General features: G+C 42.4%; 1 protein-coding gene across 5 annotated transcripts in view; it reads right to left on the bottom strand.

Annotated features, from left to right (window-relative positions):
• Positions 1 to 24,651, bottom strand: part of bckdhb (branched chain keto acid dehydrogenase E1 subunit beta) — a 223,359-nt gene that overhangs the window by 170,538 nt on the left and 28,170 nt on the right. Inside the window, exons 1-5 of one of the 5 annotated variants that reach the window (XM_059982372.1) lie at positions 23,693 to 23,815; positions 18,268 to 18,336; positions 17,979 to 18,157; positions 15,940 to 16,045; positions 6,193 to 10,391 (exon numbers count right to left, since the gene is read on the bottom strand). The exons of 1 other annotated variant lie outside the window; for it this stretch is intronic. In XM_059982372.1, coding sequence (XP_059838355.1) covers positions 7,653 to 8,687 — 1,035 coding nt within the window. In that variant the 5' untranslated portion in view covers positions 8,688 to 10,391; positions 15,940 to 16,045; positions 17,979 to 18,157; positions 18,268 to 18,336; positions 23,693 to 23,815 and the 3' untranslated portion in view covers positions 6,193 to 7,652. Of the gene's footprint in view, positions 1 to 6,192; positions 10,392 to 15,939; positions 16,046 to 17,978; positions 18,158 to 18,267; positions 18,337 to 21,629; positions 21,813 to 23,692; positions 23,826 to 24,651 lie in introns of those variants that run through there. 3 more of the 5 variants (XM_059982371.1, XM_059982374.1, XM_059982373.1) reach the window with 3 other exon arrangements.

The following is a 24,651-nucleotide window of genomic DNA, read 5'->3' as shown; positions in this document are numbered from 1 at the left end:
ATTAAATTAACGCTTAACTAAATCTTAATTACAATTTGTAAAATACCATTTAAAACCATTTTAAAAGTAAAATAATATTAAACATTTCATTTAAACTCATTCAAAAGGCATTTTCAGATTAACTTAGTTTTTAAAATACAAAAGGCAAAACTGGGCTTTTTCCAAAGTGATTATCTCAATAAATTTTTGATACTCAGAGCTTTATCAGATTAACAATTTGATAAAAGAAGAAAACTTCATCCATCACATAATGTGAAAACTACATTTACAAGAAATTAAAACAGAGGCTCTGTTATGTTACTCTTTAAACCTAATTCTGGGCTTCTGATTCATTCACCTTTAATGTGATGCAAAAAATATTTTAATATAGATCTTTAAAAAATGTTTATAGTACCAATTCCAACAACTGATGGAAATCTGAATTGAAAATACAAATAGCTGTAAATTTCTACAGAAGGAAGTCTCCAAGCAAAGAAAGATTCAACATTTTACAACAATGACATGCGAACTTTAGAAACTGAAATATTCATTCTCTAGCCACAAATGTCATGTGATCTAGTAAACATTTGCAACATGTTCAATTCCTGTTGCTGGAATTAGAATGCTTTCTCTAACCACACTAAATTAAGCCATGTGCTTAAAAGATGAGCATTTATTCTGAGTCCTGCTGCCCATTTTCTAGCTACTGGTGGGATTTTTAAATGTACACCCAAAATGTACATAAAAGCTAAGCAAACATGCTACATTAAAATGCTTGAAAATCAAAAACCACATCTTATAATGGCTTCCTGTGCAAACTTACAGGCAATTGAAAAAAATTTGGAAAATATTATTCTCTGTAATTTTAATCTGATTTTAACAAATAAAACTCAAGTCTATTTCAACATAATTAGGGTGGCTTCAATATACAATAAAAGTCATTAAATGATTATTTAAAAGTAAAATCCTTGCAAACTTTCCAAATCAATTTCTATGAACCAAAACTTCACACTGTTTTTTTCATACTCCAAGTCATTGACTTGGTAATGAACATATGTATTTCTGATGTCTGTTCAGCCTGACATGGATCTAACTCAACAGCAATCAACTTTTCTTAAGACTTATTGATGATCACAAAATAGTATTCCTAAAATTCTAGGACTACATTTGCATCTTGTCTAAAGATTAATTAAGGTGCTGCTTACTTAAGTTAAGTTTGAAAGTAATAATCTACTCATCAGAAACAGTAACATATGCTTTCTTGTTCAATCCCTAAAAATAAGTGTGCAAATGTAGAACAAACATAAAAATTGTTCCTAAACACATGCAATTAAAAAATTGCTGCAGAATGTGAGGTGGCAAGTTCTCATTTATTGCCCCCAACTTATACTGACAAGGCAGTGTGAGCCTCCACCATCCTATTGTTTATACTGCCATAGCACTGTGGGATACAAGTTGCAGGATTCAGATTCAATGATATTGATAAGGTGAGCAATACATACTCAAAATATGACACATGCAATTTGCTAAAAGAAAATTAACAGAGAATGATAGTGGCCATCATTTCATTAACCCTACTGCATGTCTCGGATCAGGTGCAGAGTATTCTGCATGGAGAGGGTGAACACCTAGAGGTCCTAGTACACGTTGGGACTAATGACATAGGTAGAAAAAGAGAGGAAGTCCTGAAGAGAGAATTCAGGGAGTTAGGTAGGAAGCTGAAAAGCAGGACCTCCAGGGTATTAATCTCAGGATTGCTGCCTGTGCCATGTGTTAACGAGCTCAAACATAGCATGATCATGCAAATTAATGCATGGCTGAGAGACTGATGTACAAAGCAGGGCTTCAGATTTTCCGGATCATTGAGGCCTCTTCTGCAGGAGGCAAGACCTGTACAAAAAGTATGGGGTAGACCTGAACCCAAAGGGATCCAATATCTTAGCAGGCAGGTTTAATAAAGCTGTTACAAAGGGTTTAAACTAATTTGGCAGGAGGATGGGAACCAGAGTGACAGGGCCCAGGGAGGGGAAAACAGAAATAAATCAAAGATAGCATGCAACTGAGATGAAAGGACAGGCAGAAGATGAGGCATAATCACAGCCAGTGGGATGAGTTACAAGTCAAGTAAAGTCAAGTCAAGTCAACTTTTATTGTCATTTCGACCATAACTGCTGGCATAGTGCATAGTAAAAATGAGACAACATTTTTCAGGACCATGGTTTACATGACACAGTACAAAAACTAGACTGAACTACGTAATTTAAAAAAAACACAGAGAAAGGTCTACTAGACTACAGACCTACACTGGACTGCATAAAGTGCACAAAAACAGTACCGGCATTACAATAAATAATAAACAGGACAGTAGGGCAAGGCGTCAGTCCAGGCTTCGGGTATTGAGCAGTCTGATAGCTTGGGGGAAGAAACTGTTATATAGTCTGGTCCTAAGAGCCCGAATGCTTCGGAGCCTTTTCCCAGATGGCAGAAGGGAGAAGAGATTGTATGAGGGGTGCATGGGGTCCATCATAATGCTGTTTCCTTTGCGGATGTAGCGTGTAGTGTAAATGTCCGTGATGGCAGGAAGAGAGACCCCGATGATCTTCTCAGTTGACCTCACTATCCGCTGCAGCTCTTGCAATCCGAGATGGTACAATTTCCAAACCAGGCAGTGATGCAGTTGCTCAGGACGCTCCCAATACAACCCCTGTAAAATGTGATGAGGATGTGGGATGGGAGATGGACTTTCCTCAGCCAAAAAGTAGAGATGCTGCTGGGCTTTCTTTGCTATGGAGCCGGTGTTGAGGGACCAGTTGAGATTCTCTGTCAGGTGAACACCAAGAAATTTGGTGCTCTTTACAATCTCTACCGAGGAGCTGTCGATGTTCAGCGGGAAGTGGTTGCTCCGTGTCCTCCTGAAGTCACCTGTTTTTTTCACATTAAGAGACAGGTTGTTGGCTCTGCACCAGTCTATTAGCCACTGCACCTCCTCTCTATAAGCTGACTTGTCGTTCTTGCTAATGAGACCCACCACAGTGGTGTCATCGGCGAACTTGATGATATGGTTCGAGCTGTGTGTTGCAGCATAGTCATGGGTCAGCAGAGTGAACAGGGCAATAGAGGCGTGGTGCAGTTAAAACAGAAACCTACTGCAATTTTTTGAGGTAATTACAAGCAGGGCAGGCAAAGGAAATGCAGTACATGTGGTGTACTTGGATTTTCAGAAGGCCTTTGAAAAGGTGCCACACATGAGACTGCTTACAAAGAGACCATGGAATTACAGGGAAGTTACTAGCATGGGTGGAGCATTAGCTGATCGGCAGTAAACAGAGAGTGGGAATAAAAGGATCCTATTCTGGCTGGCTGCTTGTTACCAATGGAGTTCCACAGGGGCCAGTGTTGGGACAGTGGCTTTTTAAGATGTATGTCAATGATTTGGACTATGGAATTAATGGGATCTGCGGTTAAATTTGCTGATGCTACAAAATAGGTGGAAGAGCAGGCGAGGTTTAGATAGTTTAAGGGCATGGCCAAAGAAGCGACAAATGAAATACAATGTTAGAAAGTGTATAGTCATGCACTTTGGTGGAAGAAATAAACAAGCAGTCTATTATAAAGATGGGGAGAGAATTTGAAATGCAGACACGCAAATGGACCTGGGAGAATCCTTGTGCAGGATACCCTCCAGATTGAATCAGTGGTGAAGAAGGCGAAAGCCATGTTGGCCTTCATTTCTAGAGGTACAGATTATAACAGCAGGGATGTGATGCTGATGCTCTATAAGGCACTCATGAGACCACACTTGGAGTATTGGGTGCAGTTTTGGGTTCCTAATTTTAGAAAGGATATACCGACATTGGAGAGGGTTCAAAGAAGATTCCTGAGAACAATTCCAGGAATGAAACTGTTAAAAGGCCTGAACAGATTAGATAGGGTAAAGTTACTTCCAAAGGTATGGGAGTCCAGGACAAGAAGGCACGACTTCAGGATTGAAGGACGTCCATTTAGAACAGAGATGCGGAGAAATTACTTTAGTCAGAGGGTGGTAAATCTGTGGAATTCGTTGCCATGAGTGGCTGTGAAGGCCAAGTCATTGTGTGTATTCAAGGCAGAGATAGATAGATTCTTGATTAGCCAGGAAATCAAAGGGTATGGGGAGAATGCATGGGAGTGGGGGTGACTGGAAGAATTAGATCAGCCCATGATTGAGTGGTGCGGCAGACTCAATGGGCCAAGTGGCCTACTTCGGCTCCTTTATTTTATGGTCTTATGTCATCTGATGTGACCCTGAATTGAAGGAAAGGTTTGTCTTTGGAGAGGGGGTCCAAATTTATAGGAATTTTTTTTAGTAGTTAGCTGGCTCCCAGAAAAATGGGCACAAGCCAGGCAGAAGTCAAACACACACAGAAGCTAAGTTTGGTCATCTTGCAACTGATGAAAATAACCATATATAAATTTGTCAAAACTATACCAATGATTCCATAAAAAATATACTATTTAAAGAAAACTTGCACATTCAAAGCACTTTCCATTCCTTAAGCATCTTAACCACTTCTTATAGTTAATTACCTAGTAAAATAACAAAGTACATCTAAAATAGCTTAATTGCCTGAATTATTCCAAATGATTTGCCAAAGAACTTATGTCAATACACCTCCTCAATTTGTTCAATGATGATCATGATTTTATGTCTACTGAAAATAATTTTCCAAATATTTCAACAGTTTAAAAATCTTAGAACTAAATCGCCACACTCTACTCATAGAGATAGGACCAGGAAGATTTAGAGGTAGAAGTACAGGAGAGTGGTCAGAAATAGCAATCTCTTTATATTCGATCAATCGAATCAACGGAATCATTCGACTGTCAATAAAAAAAAATCAATCCTGGTATAACAATGATGGACATGAGAGAAAAAAGAATACTCTCATCAACACTCATCAACTATACCACATTTAGTTAGAAAAGATTGGATAAACAAAGCTGATTTATTAAATGTGGCTGGTATGACAGATGAGTGATCTGATACTGGATCTAACCAGCAGTTAAAATCTCCTCCCATTACAAGAAAATAAGTACACAAATCTGGCAAAAAACAAAAATAGATGTTCAAAAAACCTTGGATCGTCTATGTTGGGGGCATACACATTAGCAAAACCGATCAATTTACTGTTTATACTGTCTATACAATAACAAATCAACCATTAGGATCCGAAAACAACTTTATGCTGAACAAAGGAAACTGTTATCTACAAAAATCGAAACTCCACATGATTTTGCATTAAACGAAGAATGGAATTGCATACCTTACCACCGAGTAAAAAAAACGTAAGCTATCACAGCTGCGTATGTGCGTTTCTTGTAAAAAAAAGGATGCTTTTAGTTTTTGTAATATAAGCACTTTGCTCCATTTAATGGGATGATTCAGCCCTTTCACATTCAATCTAAATAAGTTAATATTTCATAACATTTTAAATACAAATCATCATGTAATGAAAAGATTTAGCCATAAGTTATTAAAACTAGAAAGCAAATCGTAAGGTAAGGTAGTCAAACAGGCAATCATATAATCAACCCAACATAGCTCCCAGAAAGAAACAGACCCAAAGCCAGAAGGCTGACTAATAGACAGTCAGCGAGCTAAGAACTAAGATCCCTCCCCAAAAAATCCTGTTGACAGAAACTCCAGTCCTTCAAGGTCAATTATGTCCCTACCAAGACACAACATAGAAAGAAAAATAACTCAGTATTCAAAAATATAAACGGGTCAATTTAAACAAATTCTAAGAAATATTAAAATAAAGCCTCAAAAAGGGATATAATAAAAAAGCATCAAAAAAAAATAAAACAAATGTAGCCAAAATGTAAGCTTATTGAAATCTTATTTCAGATTCATATCAACAGAAGAAAAAATTGATCAAATATGAAATATAAGTTTTAGACTTCCACCTTCAGAAACTCTTTTATGTCTTCAACCAACTTTGTTCTTCTTTGAAATCCATTCTTCAAAACAATACTCAGACGGGCGGGAAACCGAAGGGACGGTTTAAATCCTTTATTGTAAAGATCCGACATTACTTCTTTGTATTTCATACGTTCAAGTCATGACTTCAGGTGAATAGTCTTCCACAAATCTGACCTTGTAACCATCGAAATTGATCATTCCTAGTCGACGGGTATGGTGAATTAAAGGGTCCTTAATATGAAATTCATGAAAACTTAGAATGACTAACCTGGGTCTCACTGCCAAGGACAATGGCTTCGAAGTCGGCGAGTGATATGCTCGAGCAAGCTTCAGCGCAGAAGTGAATAAAACAGGGTATAACTGTTTCGGAAAGTTTGCAAAGAACTTCGTAGGGTCAGCGTCTTCCAGACCCAGAATTCGCAAATTATTACTGTTTCTATTTTCTACACTGATTATTCTTTTCATCATTTTTTCATTGGAGAAGGATAACTCTTTGTAGAGGTTAACTATGTTACGTACCCCGTAACTGGGTCACTTACCAGCAAAGATAGAGAGGTCCATTGAAGTCTGATGGTACTATTTTTAACGGTATTTATTGATAAAAATACACAAAATATTATCAATGCAAACATACAGATAATATATGTCATCAATACTAACTCTTAAAGCATGGGTATAATAATAATCAATAAGGAATAGCTCTATCGTTGTCTAGGGGATAATGTATTGTCCGATGGAAATACAAAAGTCACTTTAGTTCATTCAAGCTGCAGCGTTTTGGTTTGAGAGAAAGACGGGTTAAAACTTGCCCAGTCCTTTTATGATGTCAATCCTTCGAGAGTCGTTGGGAGTTGATTTCCCTGTTGTTAGCTAAAAACAGTTCTTCTGTGGTAAAGGCACACCGATTCCAGGGCAAATGGAACCGGACGCACTTGGCCTCCCCACCGGCTTTTGCTATTACGGGATCGCTAGCGTTTCTTCTGGTGCGTCTGAGGGGCTGTTCCCACAGACCCTCCTTAATCCTGGCTCACAGGGTCTCAGATGTCAATCAGGTTGGGATGATGCAATCCCTCCACCAACCAGCCCACTTTGCCTGAGGGCTTCCACGAAGCACAGTATTTTAATACACAATTCCATCTCCAAGAGACAATGGCCATTTTCTGTAGCTTTATATCGCTGGGGGGTGAAGACATTCCAAACGTCTCTCTCTCATTTCCTGGGTCTCCTGGCCCAAATCAATAGCGATCCTGCGATTCTCAAAAAGGAGGGGGCTACCCCGCACCCTTCAGCCCCTCAGAGCTGTGGTACTTTCATAACACCCCCTTTCTTCAAAGCGTTTTCACCATCGGTGAAAACAGGATTTTAGAATCTAACACAATACAAAAGGTTTTTTTTAACAGAGTAATACAGTTATACATTCAATTCAGCATCTAAACAGTTAATGATTACAGTGTCACTTTCTTTAATATCTTAACATCTTGTACCTTACTAAAGTCTTGTAGCATCAGACTTCAATTTAATAACCACCTATTTTTATTTCTTTCCTTCAGCAAACAAAAACTAAAGAGTTGTGATCTTAGCTTACGGGTATACTACAAAAGTTCATGCAAATACTAATCTTTCCGTTGCTTTCAAACTTAACAAGCAGGCTTCCATGGGGTTGTCTTTGTTATTCACATGCTTTGTCGAAATTCCGTAAAACCGGCTTTTCCTATTTAAAAATGGCGTCCCCATTAACCCTCGCCTCTTTTCCGGTTAATTCCCACGTGGGGAGCTTGGGTACCCTGGGAAAATAGGCTTCGCCCGCTTTTTTCATAGGAGTTATTTTATCAACACTGTGTCCCAAACTTAGACCATCTTCTGAATTTCCACCCAATTCTTTAATTTTACACAAGTTGCTAGCTTTCTCTTCAGGACCCTTCAGGCTATTAGTTTTCAGTTCAAACTCTTTGTTCAAGCAGCATTTCAAATTCTGCCTTTTCACACCACACTCTGGAATAACAATAGCATGGGGGGCCCTGTCATCTTCCAACTCAACCTGTAAGTGATCCGCAGGCTTTAAGTTTTCGTCATTCGATTTGGGAACTACATATTTCCCGTTTCCTTCAATAATAATATTCATCTCCCCACTTTTGATCTCCACATTAACTTTTAACACACCTTCGAGCACAAACACCTGGGAACTCTCACTTCCCACTATTACCAAGGTTAACCCTTTCTTTGCTGAACCAAGTCTATCTGACCCACAAGGACTGCCTTCCTTGTCAACTGAATCAAATACCTCAGACTTTTTCTGAGCTCCATTACTAGGTTCAGTACCATGTGCATCCACATCTTGGACACACTCAAACAGGACACTTGCCTCTTCCAGGCTTTCAATACCCGTACCCGGTCCAAATTCTAAATTCCCCTGATTCTCCCAGCTACTCTCTGGGCAACTCCCTTCTGGAGTAAACTCAACCCCGCGGGCTGAAACAACCTCATCTGCCAACCCAGCAGACTTCTTCAAGGTAAGGGCACCCTTTTCATCTAGGACTGCCCTCATTTCATTATCGGGAACACCTTTAGAATTTTCAACTTCTTCAAACAGTTCTGCCAAACCAGACAGATCATCCATGTCCAACTCTGGACCTTTTAACAGCTCTATCTGGTTCTCATCTTTATCTCCTGCCTCTAGAACTTTTCTCCTCGCTAAGGGCAGGTCTACCTCCTCTCCCTTACTCTCTTTCACTTTACTACTCTTCATTTTACCACCCTCTAAACCCTATTGGTACAGGGTCGGTAAGAACGTCTCGGCCAAATCGATACTGGCCTGATTTAAACTGCTCTCTCCTTCTCGGCTCTCTCTCTCTCTTTCTCTTTCTCATCTGCTTCTTGCTGTTTTAACTGAATTTCATGCTTCCTTTGTTTCTCAGCTCTTTCCTGCTCCCGTTTCACTTCTAACTCCTTTAGCTGGAGCGCATGCTCTCTCTCTCTCTCGGCTCTTTCATTCTCCTTCTCAGCTGCTTTACCTTAATTGCATGTTCCAACCTTAATTTCTCCAACTCTAACTGAGCCGTCCCACTAGCTGGTACCTTTTCAGGGATATTTTCCAACACCTCAGCTGCAAACACATTCTTCCCAATATAATACTGAGTTATTGCCTTTCGCACCTCCCTCTTTTTCATTGACAACCTCACCTCTGCGAGGTTTAACCCCTTCGCCAAATTTATGAAGTCTGATTTGGTGGCCGCCTCTAGCGCCTCCAGAGTCGGGTTTTCTATAAATTCACCCACGTCCATCTTTGCTGGTTTCCCGTCTGGCTACCCGTGTAACCAGATCCAAGTTTGGACTTACAAGCCCGATTCACTGCCCCCCCCCCAATTTGGTGTCAAATCCTGAGACGAGAACCCCAAGTTGTTACGTATCCCGTAACTGGGTCACTTACCAGCAAAGATAGAGAGGTCCGTTGAAGTCTGATGGTACTATTTTTAACAGTATTTATTGATAAAAATACACAAAATAATATCAATGTAAACATACAGATAATATACATCGTCAATACTAACTCTAAAAGCGCGGGTATAATAATAATCAATAAGGAATAGCTCTATCGTTGTCTAGGGGATAATGTATTGTCCGATGGAAATACAAAAGTCACTTTAGTTCATTCAAGCTGCAGCGTTTTGGTTTGAGAGAAAAACGGGTTAAAACTTGCCCAGTCCTTTTATGATGTTAATCCTTCCAGAGTCGTTCGGAGTTGATTTCCCCATTGTTAGCTAAAAACCGTTCTTCCGTGGTAAAGGCACACCGATTCCAGGGCAAATGGAACCAAACGCACGTGGCCTCCCCACCGGCTTTTGCTATTACGGGATCGCTAACGTTTCTTCTGGTGCGTCTGAGGGGCTGTTCCCACAGACCCTCCTTAATCCTGGCTCACAGGGTCTCAGATGTCAATCAGGTTGGGATGATGCAATCCCACCCTCAACCAGCCCACTTTGCCTGAGGGCTTCCACGAAGCACAGTATTTTAATACACAATTCCATCTCCAAGAGACAATGGCCATTTTCTGTAGCTTTATATCGCCGGGGGGTCAAGACATTCCAAATGTCTCTCTCTCATTTCCTGGGTCTCCTGACCCAAATCAATAGCGGTCCTGCAATTCTCAAAAAGGAGGGGGCTACCCCGCACCCTTCGGCCCCTCAGAGCTGTGGTACATTCATAACAACTGTATCTTCAATATCTTTAAGTGTCGCCAGTTTTGCAGTATTTTCCTGAATTCGATTCGCATGCTCAGGTAAGGTTTGTTGGATTGTATCCAATTTGCCATTAAGTCGTTGAAACTCCTCAGAAAATTCTGAATTTTGCTGCTTAAGGAAGTCACTGATTGAATCCAAAGAGACTGGGGATTCATCTTCTGCGTCTCTTGTGCAAAAGCTTTTGTTCTTTTCCCAGCCATAGTAAGGCAGTGCTAAAATATAATAAGGTTTCAAAAAAAAATGGTAAGAGACAATAAAGTAGGGTAGGAGCAAACACGAGGAAATCTGCAGATGCTGTAAATTCAAACAACACACACAAAATTCTGGTGGAACACAGCAAGCCAGGCAGCATCTATAGGAAAAGTACTGACGACAAAGGGTCTCAGCCCGAAACGTTGACAGTACTTCTCCTATAGATGCTGCCTGGCCTGCTGTGTTCCACCAGCATTTTGTGTGTGGGGTAGGAGCAATCTAAGACAATGTTACTCCATTACCTGCCAACAGGGTTCTCTCTAAAATTTGTGAAGAATAAAATTACTCTTTCTTTTTGAAGAAAGTACGTTGGAAGAGACATCTAGTCTTATTATATGGGATACTTTTAAAGCATATATCTGGGGTCAAATTATTTCTTATACTGCAAACATCATGGCTCGCAGACTTGAAAATATTATATCTTCTATAGTTTTGGATGATCAGACAGGATTTATTAAAAATTGATATTCCCATTTTAATATATGGCATTTGTTAAATGCTATGCATTCTCCATCTAAGGAAATATCGGAATGTGTGATATCTTTGGATGCAGAGGCAGCTTTTGACAGAGTTGAATGGGATTATCTTTTTACATCTTTAGAAAAATTTAATTTTGGACCTAATTTTATTCATTGGATTAAACTACTTTATTTATTTCCCTCCAATCGGGTTCTTACTAATCTTCAGAATTCTAAACCCTTTAAACTCCAATGTGGAACTACACACGGTTGTCCTTTGAGCCCTCTGCTTTTTGATTTGGCATTAAAACCCTTAGCAATTGCTTTTCAAGAGGCTAAAGAGATTACTGGTATTTTAAGGAGAGGTATTATTCATAAATTGTCACTCTATGCTGATGACTTATTGCTTTTTATATCTAATATTGTAGCAGTGTGCTACACGCAGCGCTAAAATAACGACAGGGAGTCGGTAGACTGCAATTAAAGATGATTTTATTCGAACTTCACAGCCTTACTTTAAAGCCTCCCTCATCCCGCCCTCCCCGGGGGCGGATGCTCTAAGGGACACGTACTCACAAACCCCCGCAGGCTTTTTCCCTTTGTTGCGGACCTGGCCTTTGTGCCTGCACGCTGGCTATTTGTGAGCCGGTTCGAGTGCGCTAGGAAGTAGGTCGCCACATAACCCCCACCCCAGAACCGGCGATACACCCCCCCCAGTGTCCACAGTCTGGGCCGGACCCTGTTTGGGAGGTCGGCCTCTGCGCCGCGGTGCTGGAAACTTGACCGGTTGCACCAGGTCCACCGTGAAAACCTCCTCTCTCCCCCCAACGTCCAGCACGAACATGGACCCGTTGTTCCTGAGCACCGTGAACAGCCCCTCGTAGGGCCATTGCAGCGGTGGCCGATGCCCGCCCCGTCGTACAAACACAAACTTACAGTTCTGCAGGTCTTTGGGTACGCAGGTTGGGTTCTGCCCATGCTGCGAAATGGGTATGGGGGCCAGGTCACCAAGCCTCTCGCGAAGTCTGCCCAGGACTGCTGCAGGTTCTTCCTCTTGCCCCCCTCTTGCCCCCTTGGGGCTGGTATGAACTCCCCGGGGATGACAGGGGTGCGCCGTACACCAACTTGGCCGATGAGGCATGCAGATCACCTTTGAGCGCCGTGCGGATGCCAAGTAGGACCCAGGGAAGCTCATCCGCCAAGTTAGCTCCTCGCAGGCGGACCATGAGAGCCAACTTTAGGTGACGGTGGAAACGCTCCACTAGTCCGTTCAACTGTGGGTGGTAGGCAGTGGTGTGGTGCAGCTGTGTCCCCAAAAGGCTGGCCATAGCTGACCACAGGCTGGAGGTGAACTGGGCGCCTCTGTCGGAGGTAATGTGGGCCGGTACACCAAAGCACGACACCCAGGTGGCGATCAGTGCCCGGGCGCAAGATTCGGAGGTGGTGTCTGTGAGAGGGATCGCCTCTGGCCATCTTGTGAACCGATCCACGATAGTCAGGAGGTGCTGTGCTCCGCGCGACACTGGCAGGGGGCCCACAATATCCACGTGAATGTGGTCGAAACGCTGGTGGGTGGGGTGGAACCGCTGCGGCAGAGCTTTGGTGTGCCGCTGCGCCTTGGCCGTCTGGCAGTGCATGCACGTGCTGGCCCATTCACTGACCTGCTTGCGGAGTCCGTGCCAAACGAACCGGTTGGCTACCAGACGGATAATTGTCCTGATGGAGGGGTGTGCTAAGTTATGAATGGAGTCGAAAACACGGCGCCACCAGTTTGCCGGGACGACGGGACGGGGCTGGCCGGTGGCGACGTCACAGAGTAGGGTCCTCTCACCCGGGCCAACGGGGAGGTCCTGGAGCTGCAAGCCGGAAACTGCGGTTCTGTAACTCGAGATCTCCTCGTCTGCCTGCTGCGCCTCTGCCAGCACCTCAAAGCCTACCCCTTGGGAAAGGGCATGAATGTTAGGGCGAGAGAGCGCGTCCGCCACGACATTGTCCTTACCCGAGACGTGCCGGACATCCGTCATGTATTCAGAGATGTAGGACAGATGGCGCAGCTGGCGGGACGACCAGGGATCGGATACCTTCGTGTACGTACAGGTAAGCGGCTTGTGGTCCGTGAACGCGGTGAAGGGCCTACCTTCTAAGAAGCACCTGAAATGCCGGATTGTCAGGTATAGCGCCAACAGTTCCCAGTCGAAAGCACTGTATTTGAGCTCGGGTGGCCGCAGGTGTTTGCTGAAAAAAGCCAGGGGTTGCCAACGCCCCTCGATGAGTTGTTCCAGCACCCCACCCACTGCCGTGTTAGATGCGTCCACTGTGAGGGCGGTAGGGACGTCCATTCAGGGGTGCACTAGCATTGCAGCGTTCGCCAAGGCTTCCTTCGTTTGAATGAAAGCGGCGGCGGACTCCTCATCCCAGGCCATCTCCTTGCCAGGACCCGACAGCAGGGCAAACAGGGGGCACATGATTCGGGCAGCTGAAGGGAGGAAGCTGTGGTAGAAATTGACCATACCTATGAACTCCTGAAGGCCTTTGATCGTGGTGGGTCAGGGGAAATGGCGGACCGCATCTACCTTAGCGGGCAGAGGGGTTGCCCTGTCTTTAGTTAATCCTGTGGCCCAGGAAGTCAATGGTGTCGAGCCCGAACTGGCATTTGGCCGGGTTGATTGTTAGACCGTATTCACTCAGTCAGGCATAGAGTTGACAGAGGTGGGACAGATGCTCCTGACGACTGTTGCTGGCTATGAGGATGTCGTCCAAATAGATGAATGCGGTCCAGGTCGTGTCCCACCGCGTCCATTAACCGCTGGAACATCTGTGCAGCATTCTTCAGGCCGAACGGCATGCGGAGGAACTCGAAAAGGCCAAACGGGGTGTTGAGAGCCGTTTTGGGGACATTGTCCGGATGCATCGGGATTTGATGGTATCCTTGGACGAGGTCTACCTTGGAGAAGATCCGTGCGCCATAGAGGTTTGCTTCAAAGTCCTGAATGTGCGGCAGAGGGTAGCGGTCCAGTGTGGTAGCCTCGTTCAGCCTGCGGTAGTCGCCGCACGGTCTCCAGCCCCCTGTCGCTTTGGGCACCATGTGCCGGGGGGAGGCCCATGGGCTGTCGGACCGCCGGATGATCCCCAATTCCTCCATCCTCTTGAACTCCCTCCTTCGCCAGTCGGAGCTTGTCCGGGGGAAGCCGCTGAGCACGGGCGTGGAGGGGTGGTCCCTGGGTCAGGATGTGGTGCTGTACGCCGTGTTGGGGCATGGCTGCCGTGAACTGCGGTGCCAGAACCGATGGAAAATCCGCCAGGACCCTGGTGAAGTCGTTGTCGGACAGCATGATGGAGTCGAGGCGACGGGGCTGCATCCAGGGAGAACGTCTGAAAGATCTCGGCATGGACCAGTCCCTTCCTGGGCAGGTCGACCAGTAGGCTGTGAGCCCGTAAAAAATCCACACTCAGAAGCAGTTGGGCTACGGCGGCCAGTGTGAAGTCCCACACTGAACAGTGTGAACTGGCTGGAGCCGAACTGTAGCTGCACTGTACGGGTGCCATAGGTCCTTACTGTGCTGCCGTTCACGGCCCTCGGAGGGGACCCCGTGCCCTGTTGCAGGTGTCGTAACTCGTCGGAGGTAAGACGCTGATCTCGGCACCGGTGTCGACCAAAAAACAGCGTCCTGACCACTGGTCCCACACATACAGGAGGCTATCCCAATGGCCAGCTGCCGTAGCCATCAGCGGCATCTGGCCCTGGCGTTTCCCGGGAACTGGCAGGGTGGGCAACAACTGCGGGTTTCTGCGCCCCACCGCTGGTGGTAGAAACACCATTGTTCGTTGGGTTCCCCACCCCTGCCTCTGAGGTTAGCGGGCTCTGCGGCCGGGCCTGGACTGGTTTGCTGCTGGGAGCGTGGCCTGGTTATCTGTGCAACGGATGTCCCGCTCACCTTCTTGGCGTTCCACAGCAAGTCTGCCTGGGCTGCCACCTTCCGGGGGTCGCTGAAATCCGCGTCGGACAGCAGCAGGCGTATGTCCTCGGGCAGCTACTCCAGGAATGCCTGCTCAAACATGAGGCAGGGCATGTGTCCTCCAGCCAGAGACAACATCTCATTCATTAAAGCTGATGGAGGTCTGTCTCCCAAGCCATCCAGGTGCAGTAAACGGGCAGCTCGCTCGCGCCATGAGAGTCCAAAAGTCCTTATGAGCAGGGCTTTAAATTCCGTGTACTTGCCATCCACTGGGGGAAACTGTACGAACTCCTCAACCTGGGCCGCTGTCTCCTGGTCCAGGGAGCTCACCACGTAGTAGTAACGCGTGTCCTCTGAGGTTATCTGCCGAACGTGGAATTGGGCTTCTGCTTGCTGGAACCATAGGTGAGGTCGCAGCGTCCAGAAGCTTAGCAGTTTCAACGAAACCGCATGAACAGATGCGGCGTCAGTCATCTCCGGTCCAAAAATTGTTTGGACCGTCGGGGTCACCAATTGTAGCGGAGTGCTACACGCAGCGCTAAAATAATGACACGGAGTCGGTAGACTGCAATTAAAGATGATTTTATTCAAACTTCACAGCCTTACTTTAAAGCCTCCCTCATCCCGCCCTCCCCGGGCAGGGTTGCTCTAAGGGACACGTACTCACAAACCCCCGCAGACTTTTTCCCTTTGTTGCAGACCTGGCCTTTGTGCCAGCGCGCTGGCTATTTGTGAGCCGGTTCGAGTGCGCTAGGAAGTGGGTCGCCACAATATACCATTTTATACCAAACTCTTTACCATTTGTGTTCCATTTACTGACTAATTTTAGTCAGTTCTCAGGATATAAATTAAATTTACATAAGAGTGAACTGTTTCCTTCAAATAATTTAATACCATTTGATATTAACCTTCCTTTTAAAATTTTAAGAAAACAATTGACATATTTAGGAGTAACAATTACTAAGAATTATAAAGATTTATTTAAGGAAAATGTTTTAACTTTATTGAATTATGTTAAAAAACTGTTTCTAATTGATCACCTCCCTCTTTATCACTGACTGGCCGCATTAATTCTATTAAAATGAATATCTTACCTGAATTTATACACCTTTTTCAAGCTGTGCCTGTTTTTATTCCTAAATCTTTCTTTTGACTCTTTGGATTCAATTCTTTCTTCTTATATATGGAAGAATATAAAACCTTGAATAAATAAAGCTCACGTTCAAAAAACCAAACAGCTTTGCCTTACCCAATTTTAGATTATATTATTGGGCAGTTAATATATGAAATATTACGTTTTGGATATATTACATTCACCATGAGAATGGCCCTATGTGGGTTTCTTTGGAAGTCAGTTCTGTTATGAAATTTTCCATTACTTCTTTACTTGGATCTTCATTTCCTCTATCTTTAAATAAACTAACTGACAATGTGGTGGCCAAACATACTTTGAGGATTTGGTTACAGTTTAGAAACATTTTGGTTTATTGAGATTCTCCCTCTCGAGTCCCATCTTTTCTAATTGTTAACGGACCTATCTTTTAAAGAATGAGATAGATTGGGTATTAAAACATTTCAGGATTTGTTTGATGGAGATAATCTCTCTTGTGCAACTTTCAATGAAATTTAACCTTTCCAATACTCACTTTTTCTGATATTTACAGATTAGAGACTTTTTAAGATCCTAACTACATACATTTCCTACAAGTCCAGATAAGAATATAATAGATAAAAGTTTTAATCTGAAACCCTTTGACAACAGTTCAATATCTCACATTTACGGTCTGCTGTTGGGACTTAAAAAGGCCTCTTTAGATAAAATTAAAGGAGACTGGGAGGAGGATTTACAGATTTTCATATCTGAAGAGAACTGGAAGACTATTCTAAAATTGATTAATTCTTCATCATTATGAGCTCGTCATTCTTTATTACAATTCAAAGTGGTACATAGAGTTCATATGTCTAAAGACAAGCTCTCTCGTTTCTACGCAGATATTTCCCCCTCCTGGGATAGATGCACTAATGGAGTGGCCACACAAATTCATGTTTTGGATATGTCCGAGCCTTGAAAAATTTTGGAAAGATGTATTTCAAACTTTTTCTGTACTTTTCAATGTTAGTTTTAAGCCCAATCCCTTGTCTGCCATGTTTGGTATTATTGAGGATAGTATTACAAAATTGAAGCCATCTAATTTGCAGGTATTGGCCGTTATGTCTCTTATGGCCAGGAGGGCAACCTTGCTCAAGTGGAAAGAGGCTGCCCCACCCACTCATGTTCAATGGCTATCTGAAGTTATGTTGTGCCTTTATCTAGAGAAGATTCGTGGTTCGATTTCTGATTCTAAACATGATTTTCTGATGTTATGGGGACCCTTTCAGAGTTACTTTCATAATCTTTGAACTGTTATTGAAGTATGGACTGAGCCATTATTATTATATTATATGGTAAGGTATTTTTTTTTCCTCTTTTTTTCCACCAACCAGCTCATTTTAGTAGCGGGGTTAGATTTTTTTAATAAAATACAATTATTTTATTTTATTTCATTTCATAATTCAATCTTTTTTTCTACATGATTGATTTGGAATATAGGATACTGTGATCATATTACTGTGATTTAAAAATGTAATGTAATTCATATTACTTGTATCCTTATGAATTTTTGTATTTTTATTCACGCAATTTATATAATATTAATAAAAATATTGAAAGGAAAAATGTTAGAACTATACAATATGTCAACTCCAAAATCCATCTCTTGATGCACTTCAGAAGGATCCCTATCATTTAAAATAGATCGAGTCAAGTTTTCCTAAAGTTCTAATGCATTAACTCTTCCCAGAATCCAAATAGTCTCTGACTTCTACACACAAGAAGCTTCATTGAGAATGAGGATCCTGTGAAATGCCTTCACAAATACCACCTCACAAACATCCAGGTGTTCTCTAAATAAAAGTACATTTCTGACACACTGCACCCTCATATGCTAAAGAACACGTCAATTAATTACCACCCTCTCCTATTTGTTATAATTCCAGTCCAGTTTTGATAAAAATGGAAACTGAAGTAAATAATAAATATTACTAATACTGATTTAAATAAAGACTAATTATAAAAAAATTACAAAAAGTTTACCTTCTCCTTTGTTTCCTAACTCCATGCAAATCATGATTCAAATTACTGGATCCACCAGAGACATAATCCCAATGTATACAGGTGTCAGACAAATCTACATGATCACTCCAACTCCACTCTTGATCTTCCTTGCCGCATTATTGCACCTCTGCTCCAACAAGATTCCAGCTGAAGCTGAGCTAATCATTGAAAGGAGATAAAAGGTTTAATCTCCCTCATCTCCATCCCACAAGCAAGGTCAATCTAACCTAAGTCTTTAAGCTGAATTATGAAAAAGATATGTACATACCTGCACATTTGGAAGCCAAACTCCAATACAGCACTGAGTTATTCGTTGAAGTGCGTAGCAGAATGAGCCCTAGAATATACATTCATAAAGCACAGACCCTCCATCAAATAGGTCCTACGTAGAACAGTGCAGGTTCTTTAGACCACCATGTCTGAGACAACAGTGATACCAATCCAAACTAAATAATATCTGACAATAACACACAGAAAATGCTGGTGGAACACAGCAGAGCAGGCAGCATCTATAGGGAGAAGCGCTGTTGACGTTTTGGGCCGAGACCCTTCGTCAGGATATCTGCCTACACACAGTCCCTATCCCTCTATTCTCTGCCTGTTCAGGTGTACATCTAAATCCACTTAAGCACTGTCATATCTAGGAAGATGCAGGGTATAACATAAACAGAAAAGCTGAAAATCATGGCAAACTACCAATCTTTCCTTGTACCAATAAAGAGAAAATGTTATCAATGATAACTGCCAAAATATTTCAAGAAAGAAATACACAAATCTATTCAAATCACCACCGTGTACAGGCTACATTTATGTTCTCAGCAATTGAACTTAAAATCTCAGACTGAATCATCGTGCCACTTAATACAACTATCTTATGATTTGCACCATATATGTTTATACTGTTCACTATTCTTTCTTCTTTATTTGCTGTTCAGCACTAACCATATGCATTAAGAATGTGGGAGACCACAAGACCTATATCCTCTACCTTTTCTTTTCTCTTGAACAATGCATTGAGTTTACAAGATCTTTAACCACTTATAACTTTATGTTTAGCTATTTTAATGTTCCTTACTTACTAAACACAGGTTGTTATATGCACTCATATTACATTATCTGCTTTTGTCAGACGATGTTACTAACTTTTGGATTCTTTGTTGCCTCAATGGAATCAACAGTCCATCTGAGTTTGGTTTGGTGCAAAACTAACCTAATTCACACAAATTTCCTTCAGGCAAGTTACTGATATAAATTATAAACAACGATGATCATATCTGCAATCAGCAAACGGCATTTTGAAGTACATTTATTATCGAAGTATATTTACAACCTTATTTGTCTCCCTACATACAGGCAGCCATAACCAAGAAACACAATAGAACCGTTTTCTTTAAAAAAGAACACCATTAAACACCTGATGTGCAGAAAGAAAAGCAAAGGATGCAAACAATAAAAATAAGCAAATAAAATTCAGAACTGAAGCTCATGAAAGTGAGTCCACAGCCACGAAGTCAGTCATCACTGCAGCCAACCCAGGAGCCCATTAGTTGCAGGCCATATCTTCAATCTCGCATGTCACAATTCCTCCAAAATTCACACACTTCAATTTAAATATTAGTCTTTTCAAATCTTTTTATTATTATTATTATTATTATTATTAAAAAATACACAGGTACATTGAAGTAACAACACATACAATGCCTCAAAAAACTTATCTTAAAGATTGAAAATGTTGGTGAATAAAAAAAACTGTACTAAGCAAGAAAAGTGTGAAAAAAAAGAACCCATTGAGGGCACAACCCCGGAGCCATGCGTCATATAGAAAGCTTCTAAAAATAAACATCAAACCGCCAAGAAGAAGAAAAAAATGCATCAAAACAAAATTTACACTTAAATCTATCAGTTAACTGAAATGATATTAACGAGCAAATTAGCCCCACCTCTTCTCAAAATCAAATAAAGGTACTATTATGAATATGAACCCCTTGATGAAAGGTTCTATTGGAAGAATTTATAATTTATTACTACAATAGGATAAGCGTCCTTTACTTAAGATTAAACAGGATTGGGAGAAAGTACTCAATTTGGCTTTTATATGGGAGGACTGGACGCGGATTCTGAAGTTGGTTAACTCTTCCTCGGTCTGTGCTAGTCATTCACTGATTCAATTTAAAATTGTACATCGTTACCATTGGACGAAAGAGACTTTCTAAAATATTTTTCAATGTTGACAAGTATTGTGATAGATGTAAAACTGAGATAGCCATACTAACACATATATTCTGGTCATGTTCTATATTAAAACCGTTCTGAAATATTAGTCTTAAATATGAAACCTCCTTTAGTCTTCATTTAAAAATGATACTCTCCAAAATCTGTTTGGATATCACACCAACTAAAATCTACAAGAGATCCTTTCTGAATCCTTGATGATGTTCTTTACCCCATTAATTCAACAGCTAATGGTAAAGCTAACTTGGCAGTAATATTTTGTAACTAGGCAGATGACCTGCCAAACACAAGAGATTCTGCAGATGTAACTACAACCCCTCATTTGGGATTCTCCTACCAAAGGTACAAATGTTCATTTATTATCGAAGTACACAACTTTGAAATTCTTCAGTTCTCCAGACAGCCATGAAACCAAGAAAGAACCAAGAAATCAAGAATGGTGGGAGAGTCTAAGACCAAAGGACACAGCCTCATATTACAGGGGCGTCCTTTTAGAACAAAGGTGTGGAGAAATTTCTTTAGCCAGAGAGCAAAATTACTTTCTACTTTTCGCAGGGATCCACGCAACTACCTTGTCCATTCATCTCTCCCCACTGATCTCCCTCCTGGCACTTATCCTTGCAAGTGTAACAAGTGCTACACCTGCCCCTACACCTACTGCTACCATTCTGTGCCCTAAACAGTCCTTCCAGGTTTAGAGTCTGTTGGGGTCATATACTGAGTCTGGTGCTCCCGGCATGGCCTCCGGTATATCGGTGAGACCTAACATAGATTGGTAGATCACTTCGTCAAGCACCAATGTTCCATCCACCAGAAAAAGTCGGATCTCCCAGTAGCCACCAATTTTAATACCACTTCCCATTCCCATTTCGATATGGCTTATCCATGGTCTCCTCCACTGTCAAGATGAGGCCACACTTAGGGTTGAGGAACAACAGATTATATTCCATCTGGATAGCCTCCAACCTGATGGCATGAACACTGATTCCTCAAACTTCTGAGGCACCCCTCTCTCCTTCACCATTCCCCATCCCCTTTCCCCTCTTTCACCTTATCTCCTTGCCTGCCCATCACCTCCCTCTGGTGCTCCTCCCCCCATTTTTTTCTTCCATAGCCTTCTGTCTCCTCCACCAATCAAATTTCCAGCTCTTTACTTCATCCCTCCCCTTCAGGTTTTACCTATCACCTAGTGTTTCTCTCTCCGCTCCCTGCACCTTTTTAATCTACTCCTCAGCTTTTATTCCTCCAGTCCTGCCAAAGTGTCCCAGCCCAAAACATTGATTGTGCTCTTTTCCATAGATGCTGCCTAGCCTGATGCATTCCTCCAGCATTTTGTGTGTGGTGCTTGGATTTCCAGCATCTGTAGATTTTCTCTTGTTTCTAAACTTTCACACTCACCTTGATGTTTCAATTCCCTTTATCGCTTTAATCTGCAAACAATTTAAGTTTTAATCTACTCGCGTGCCATCCTGCTGCCTTCTCGCTATATGGTTCACTCACACCACCTCTGCCTCTCAGAAGCTTCTTGGAGACTGCAGAGTGAGTGCTAATTTCCAAACAGCAGAACATAGGCTCCAACAGCTCCAAAATCACGTTCAAGATGAGAACAAAGTAAAAAACATAAAAGAAGTGAAAAAGATTGGTTTCATGATCTATCAAGAAGATGTCTACCAAATGAGCAGTACATCAACTTGGCTAGAACAGGTGGCCAGAGTCTCTATCAAGCACTGTGCCAGCCCCAGGACAATCCCACCGCATTTGTACATTCACCCCGTGACTGCCAGAGACATAGAAACATAGAGAACCTACAGCACAAGACAGGCCCTTCAGCACACAAAGTTGTGCCAAACATGTCCCTACCTTAGAAATTACTAGGCTTACATGTAGCCTTCTATTTTACTCAGCTCCATGTACCTATCTAAAAGCCTCTTAAAAGACCCTATCGCATCCACCTCCACCACCATTGCTGGCAGCCCATTCCACACACTCACCACTCTCTGAGTAAAAAAACTTACCCCTGACATCTCCTCTGTACCTTAATTCTGTGTCCTCCTGTGGCAATCATTTCAGCCCTGGGAAAAAGCCTCTGACTATCCACACGATCAATGCCTCTCAACATCTTACACACCTCTATCAGGTCACCTCTCATCCTCCATCACTCCAAGGAGAAAAGGCCGAGTTCATTCAACCTATTCTCATAAGGCATGCTCCCCAATCCAGACAACATCCTTGTAAATCTCCTCTGCACCCTTTCTATGGCTTCCACATCCTTCCTGTAGTGAGGCAACCAGAACTGAGCACAGTACTACAAGTGGGGTCTGACCAGGGTCCTATATAGCTGCAACATTACCTTTCCACTCCTAAATTCAATTCCATGATTGATGAAGGCCAATACACCGTACGCCTTCTTAACCACAGAGTCAACCTGCGCAGCTGCTTTGAGTGTCCTATGGAGTCGGAACCCAAGATCCCTCTGATCCTCCACGCTGCCAAGAGTCTTACCATTAATAGTATATTCTGCCATCATATTTGACCTACCAAAATGAACCAGTACACACTTATCTGGGTTGAACTCCATCTGCTACTTCTCAGCCCAGTTTTTCATCCCATCAATGTCCCGCTGTAACCTCTGACTGCCCTCCACACTATCCACAACACCTCCAACCTTTGTGTCATCAGTAAACTTACTAACCCATCTCTCCATTTCCTCATGCAGGCCATTTATAAAAATCAAAAAGATGAGGGATCCCAGACAGATCCCTCAGGCACTCCACTGGTGACTGACCTCCATGCAGAATATGACCCATCTACAATCACTCTTTGCCTTCTGTGGGCAAGCCAGTTCTGGATCCACAAAGCAATGTCCCCTTGGATCCCATGCTTCCTTACTTTCTCAGTAAGCCTTGCATGGGGTACCTTATCAAATGCCTTGCTGAAATCCATATACACTACATCTACTGCTCTTCCTCCATCAATGTGTTTAGTCACATCCTCAAAAAATTCAATCAGGCTCGCAAGACAAAACCTGCCCTTTACAAAGCCATATTATACCTCTCCAAATGTTCATAAATCCTGCCTCTCAGGATCTTCTCCATCAACTTACCAACCACTGAGGTAAGACTCAATGGTCTATCATTTCCTGAGCTATCTCTACTCCCTTTCTTGAGTAAAGGAACAACATCTGTAGCCCTTCAATCCTCCGGAACCTCTCCCGTCCCCTTTGATGATGCAAAGATCGTCGCCAGAGGCTCAGCAATCTCCTCCCTCGCCTCCCACAGTAGCCTGGGGTACATTTCGTCTGGTCCCAGCAACTTATCCAATTTGATGCTTTCCAAAAGCTCCAGCACATCCTCTTTCTTAATATCTACATGCTCAAGCTTTTCAGTCAGCTGCAAGTCAGCACTACAATCACCAAGATCCTTTTCCGCAGTGAATACTGAAGTAAAATATTCATTAAGTACCTCTGCTATTTCCTCCGGTTCCATACACACTTTTCCTTCTGATCAGAAACCCATGGAAAAAAGAAAAGGGCACAAGAGGGAGGTGATGGACAGTAAGGGGATAAGGTGAGAGAAGGAAATGGGAATAGGGAATGGTGTGGGGGGGGGGGGTGAAAGCAATACCGGAAGTTCCAAAAATCAATGACGACTGTACTGTTTCCCAGATACTGTCTGGCCTGCTGAGTTCCTCCCAACATGTTGCGTGTGTCGCAAATCTAATCGTTTTTAGGGAGCTATGAAGCAGTTTTTAAATGGATCTTGACTGCCATCTAGTGGCCAAAACGAGCTCTTTAAGGCTGTGGTGCACAACAAACAGCCACGGACCACAACCAAATCATACGTTTCCCTCCAGTTAGTCTCAGGAGAGTGCACATAAGGAATGCAGCAATGAAACAGATTTAAGCAATATACTAATAGATTTGTTGAAGAGTTTATTTGTCAACATTTGATATGTTTTTCTTAGAAGTCCTTAATAGCCACCCACTGCTTCCAGCTGGAAGCTAAAATTTCTCATTGTATTCACAGGTACTATTTTGTTCCAATCAGCTGGAAATGTCAAAGCAATTGGACACAATTGATTTTCCTTTAAACTAAGAGCTAAGTCTACCTGAGGAAAACCATTCATTTTTATTTTCTTTTAAACCAAGACCTTGGCCAATATTAAGGAAGTCATTCACTTTAAAGCTAATGAAATATAGTACTATTCATAAGATTACAATTCTCTCAATTAAAAGCAAGTAACTGGCAAAATATTCAAGAAACCCTCTCCAATGATATATTGCTGAAATTTTAAAAATTGTGGCACATGGAGGACAAATTACTGCCTTTATTTTGAAAGAAACATTCTTGAAAGCAAAAATTTCATTCTTAGCGATACATTGGTAAAATAGATGAGTATGTGCACAACCAGAATTGGAAAG

Source organism: Hypanus sabinus, chromosome 10 (assembly GCF_030144855.1).
Source record: "Hypanus sabinus isolate sHypSab1 chromosome 10, sHypSab1.hap1, whole genome shotgun sequence".
Classification (NCBI taxonomy): domain Eukaryota; kingdom Metazoa; phylum Chordata; class Chondrichthyes; order Myliobatiformes; family Dasyatidae; genus Hypanus; species Hypanus sabinus.
Note: the sequence above shows the minus strand (reverse complement) of the source record. Positions and strands in the feature narration are given on the sequence as shown.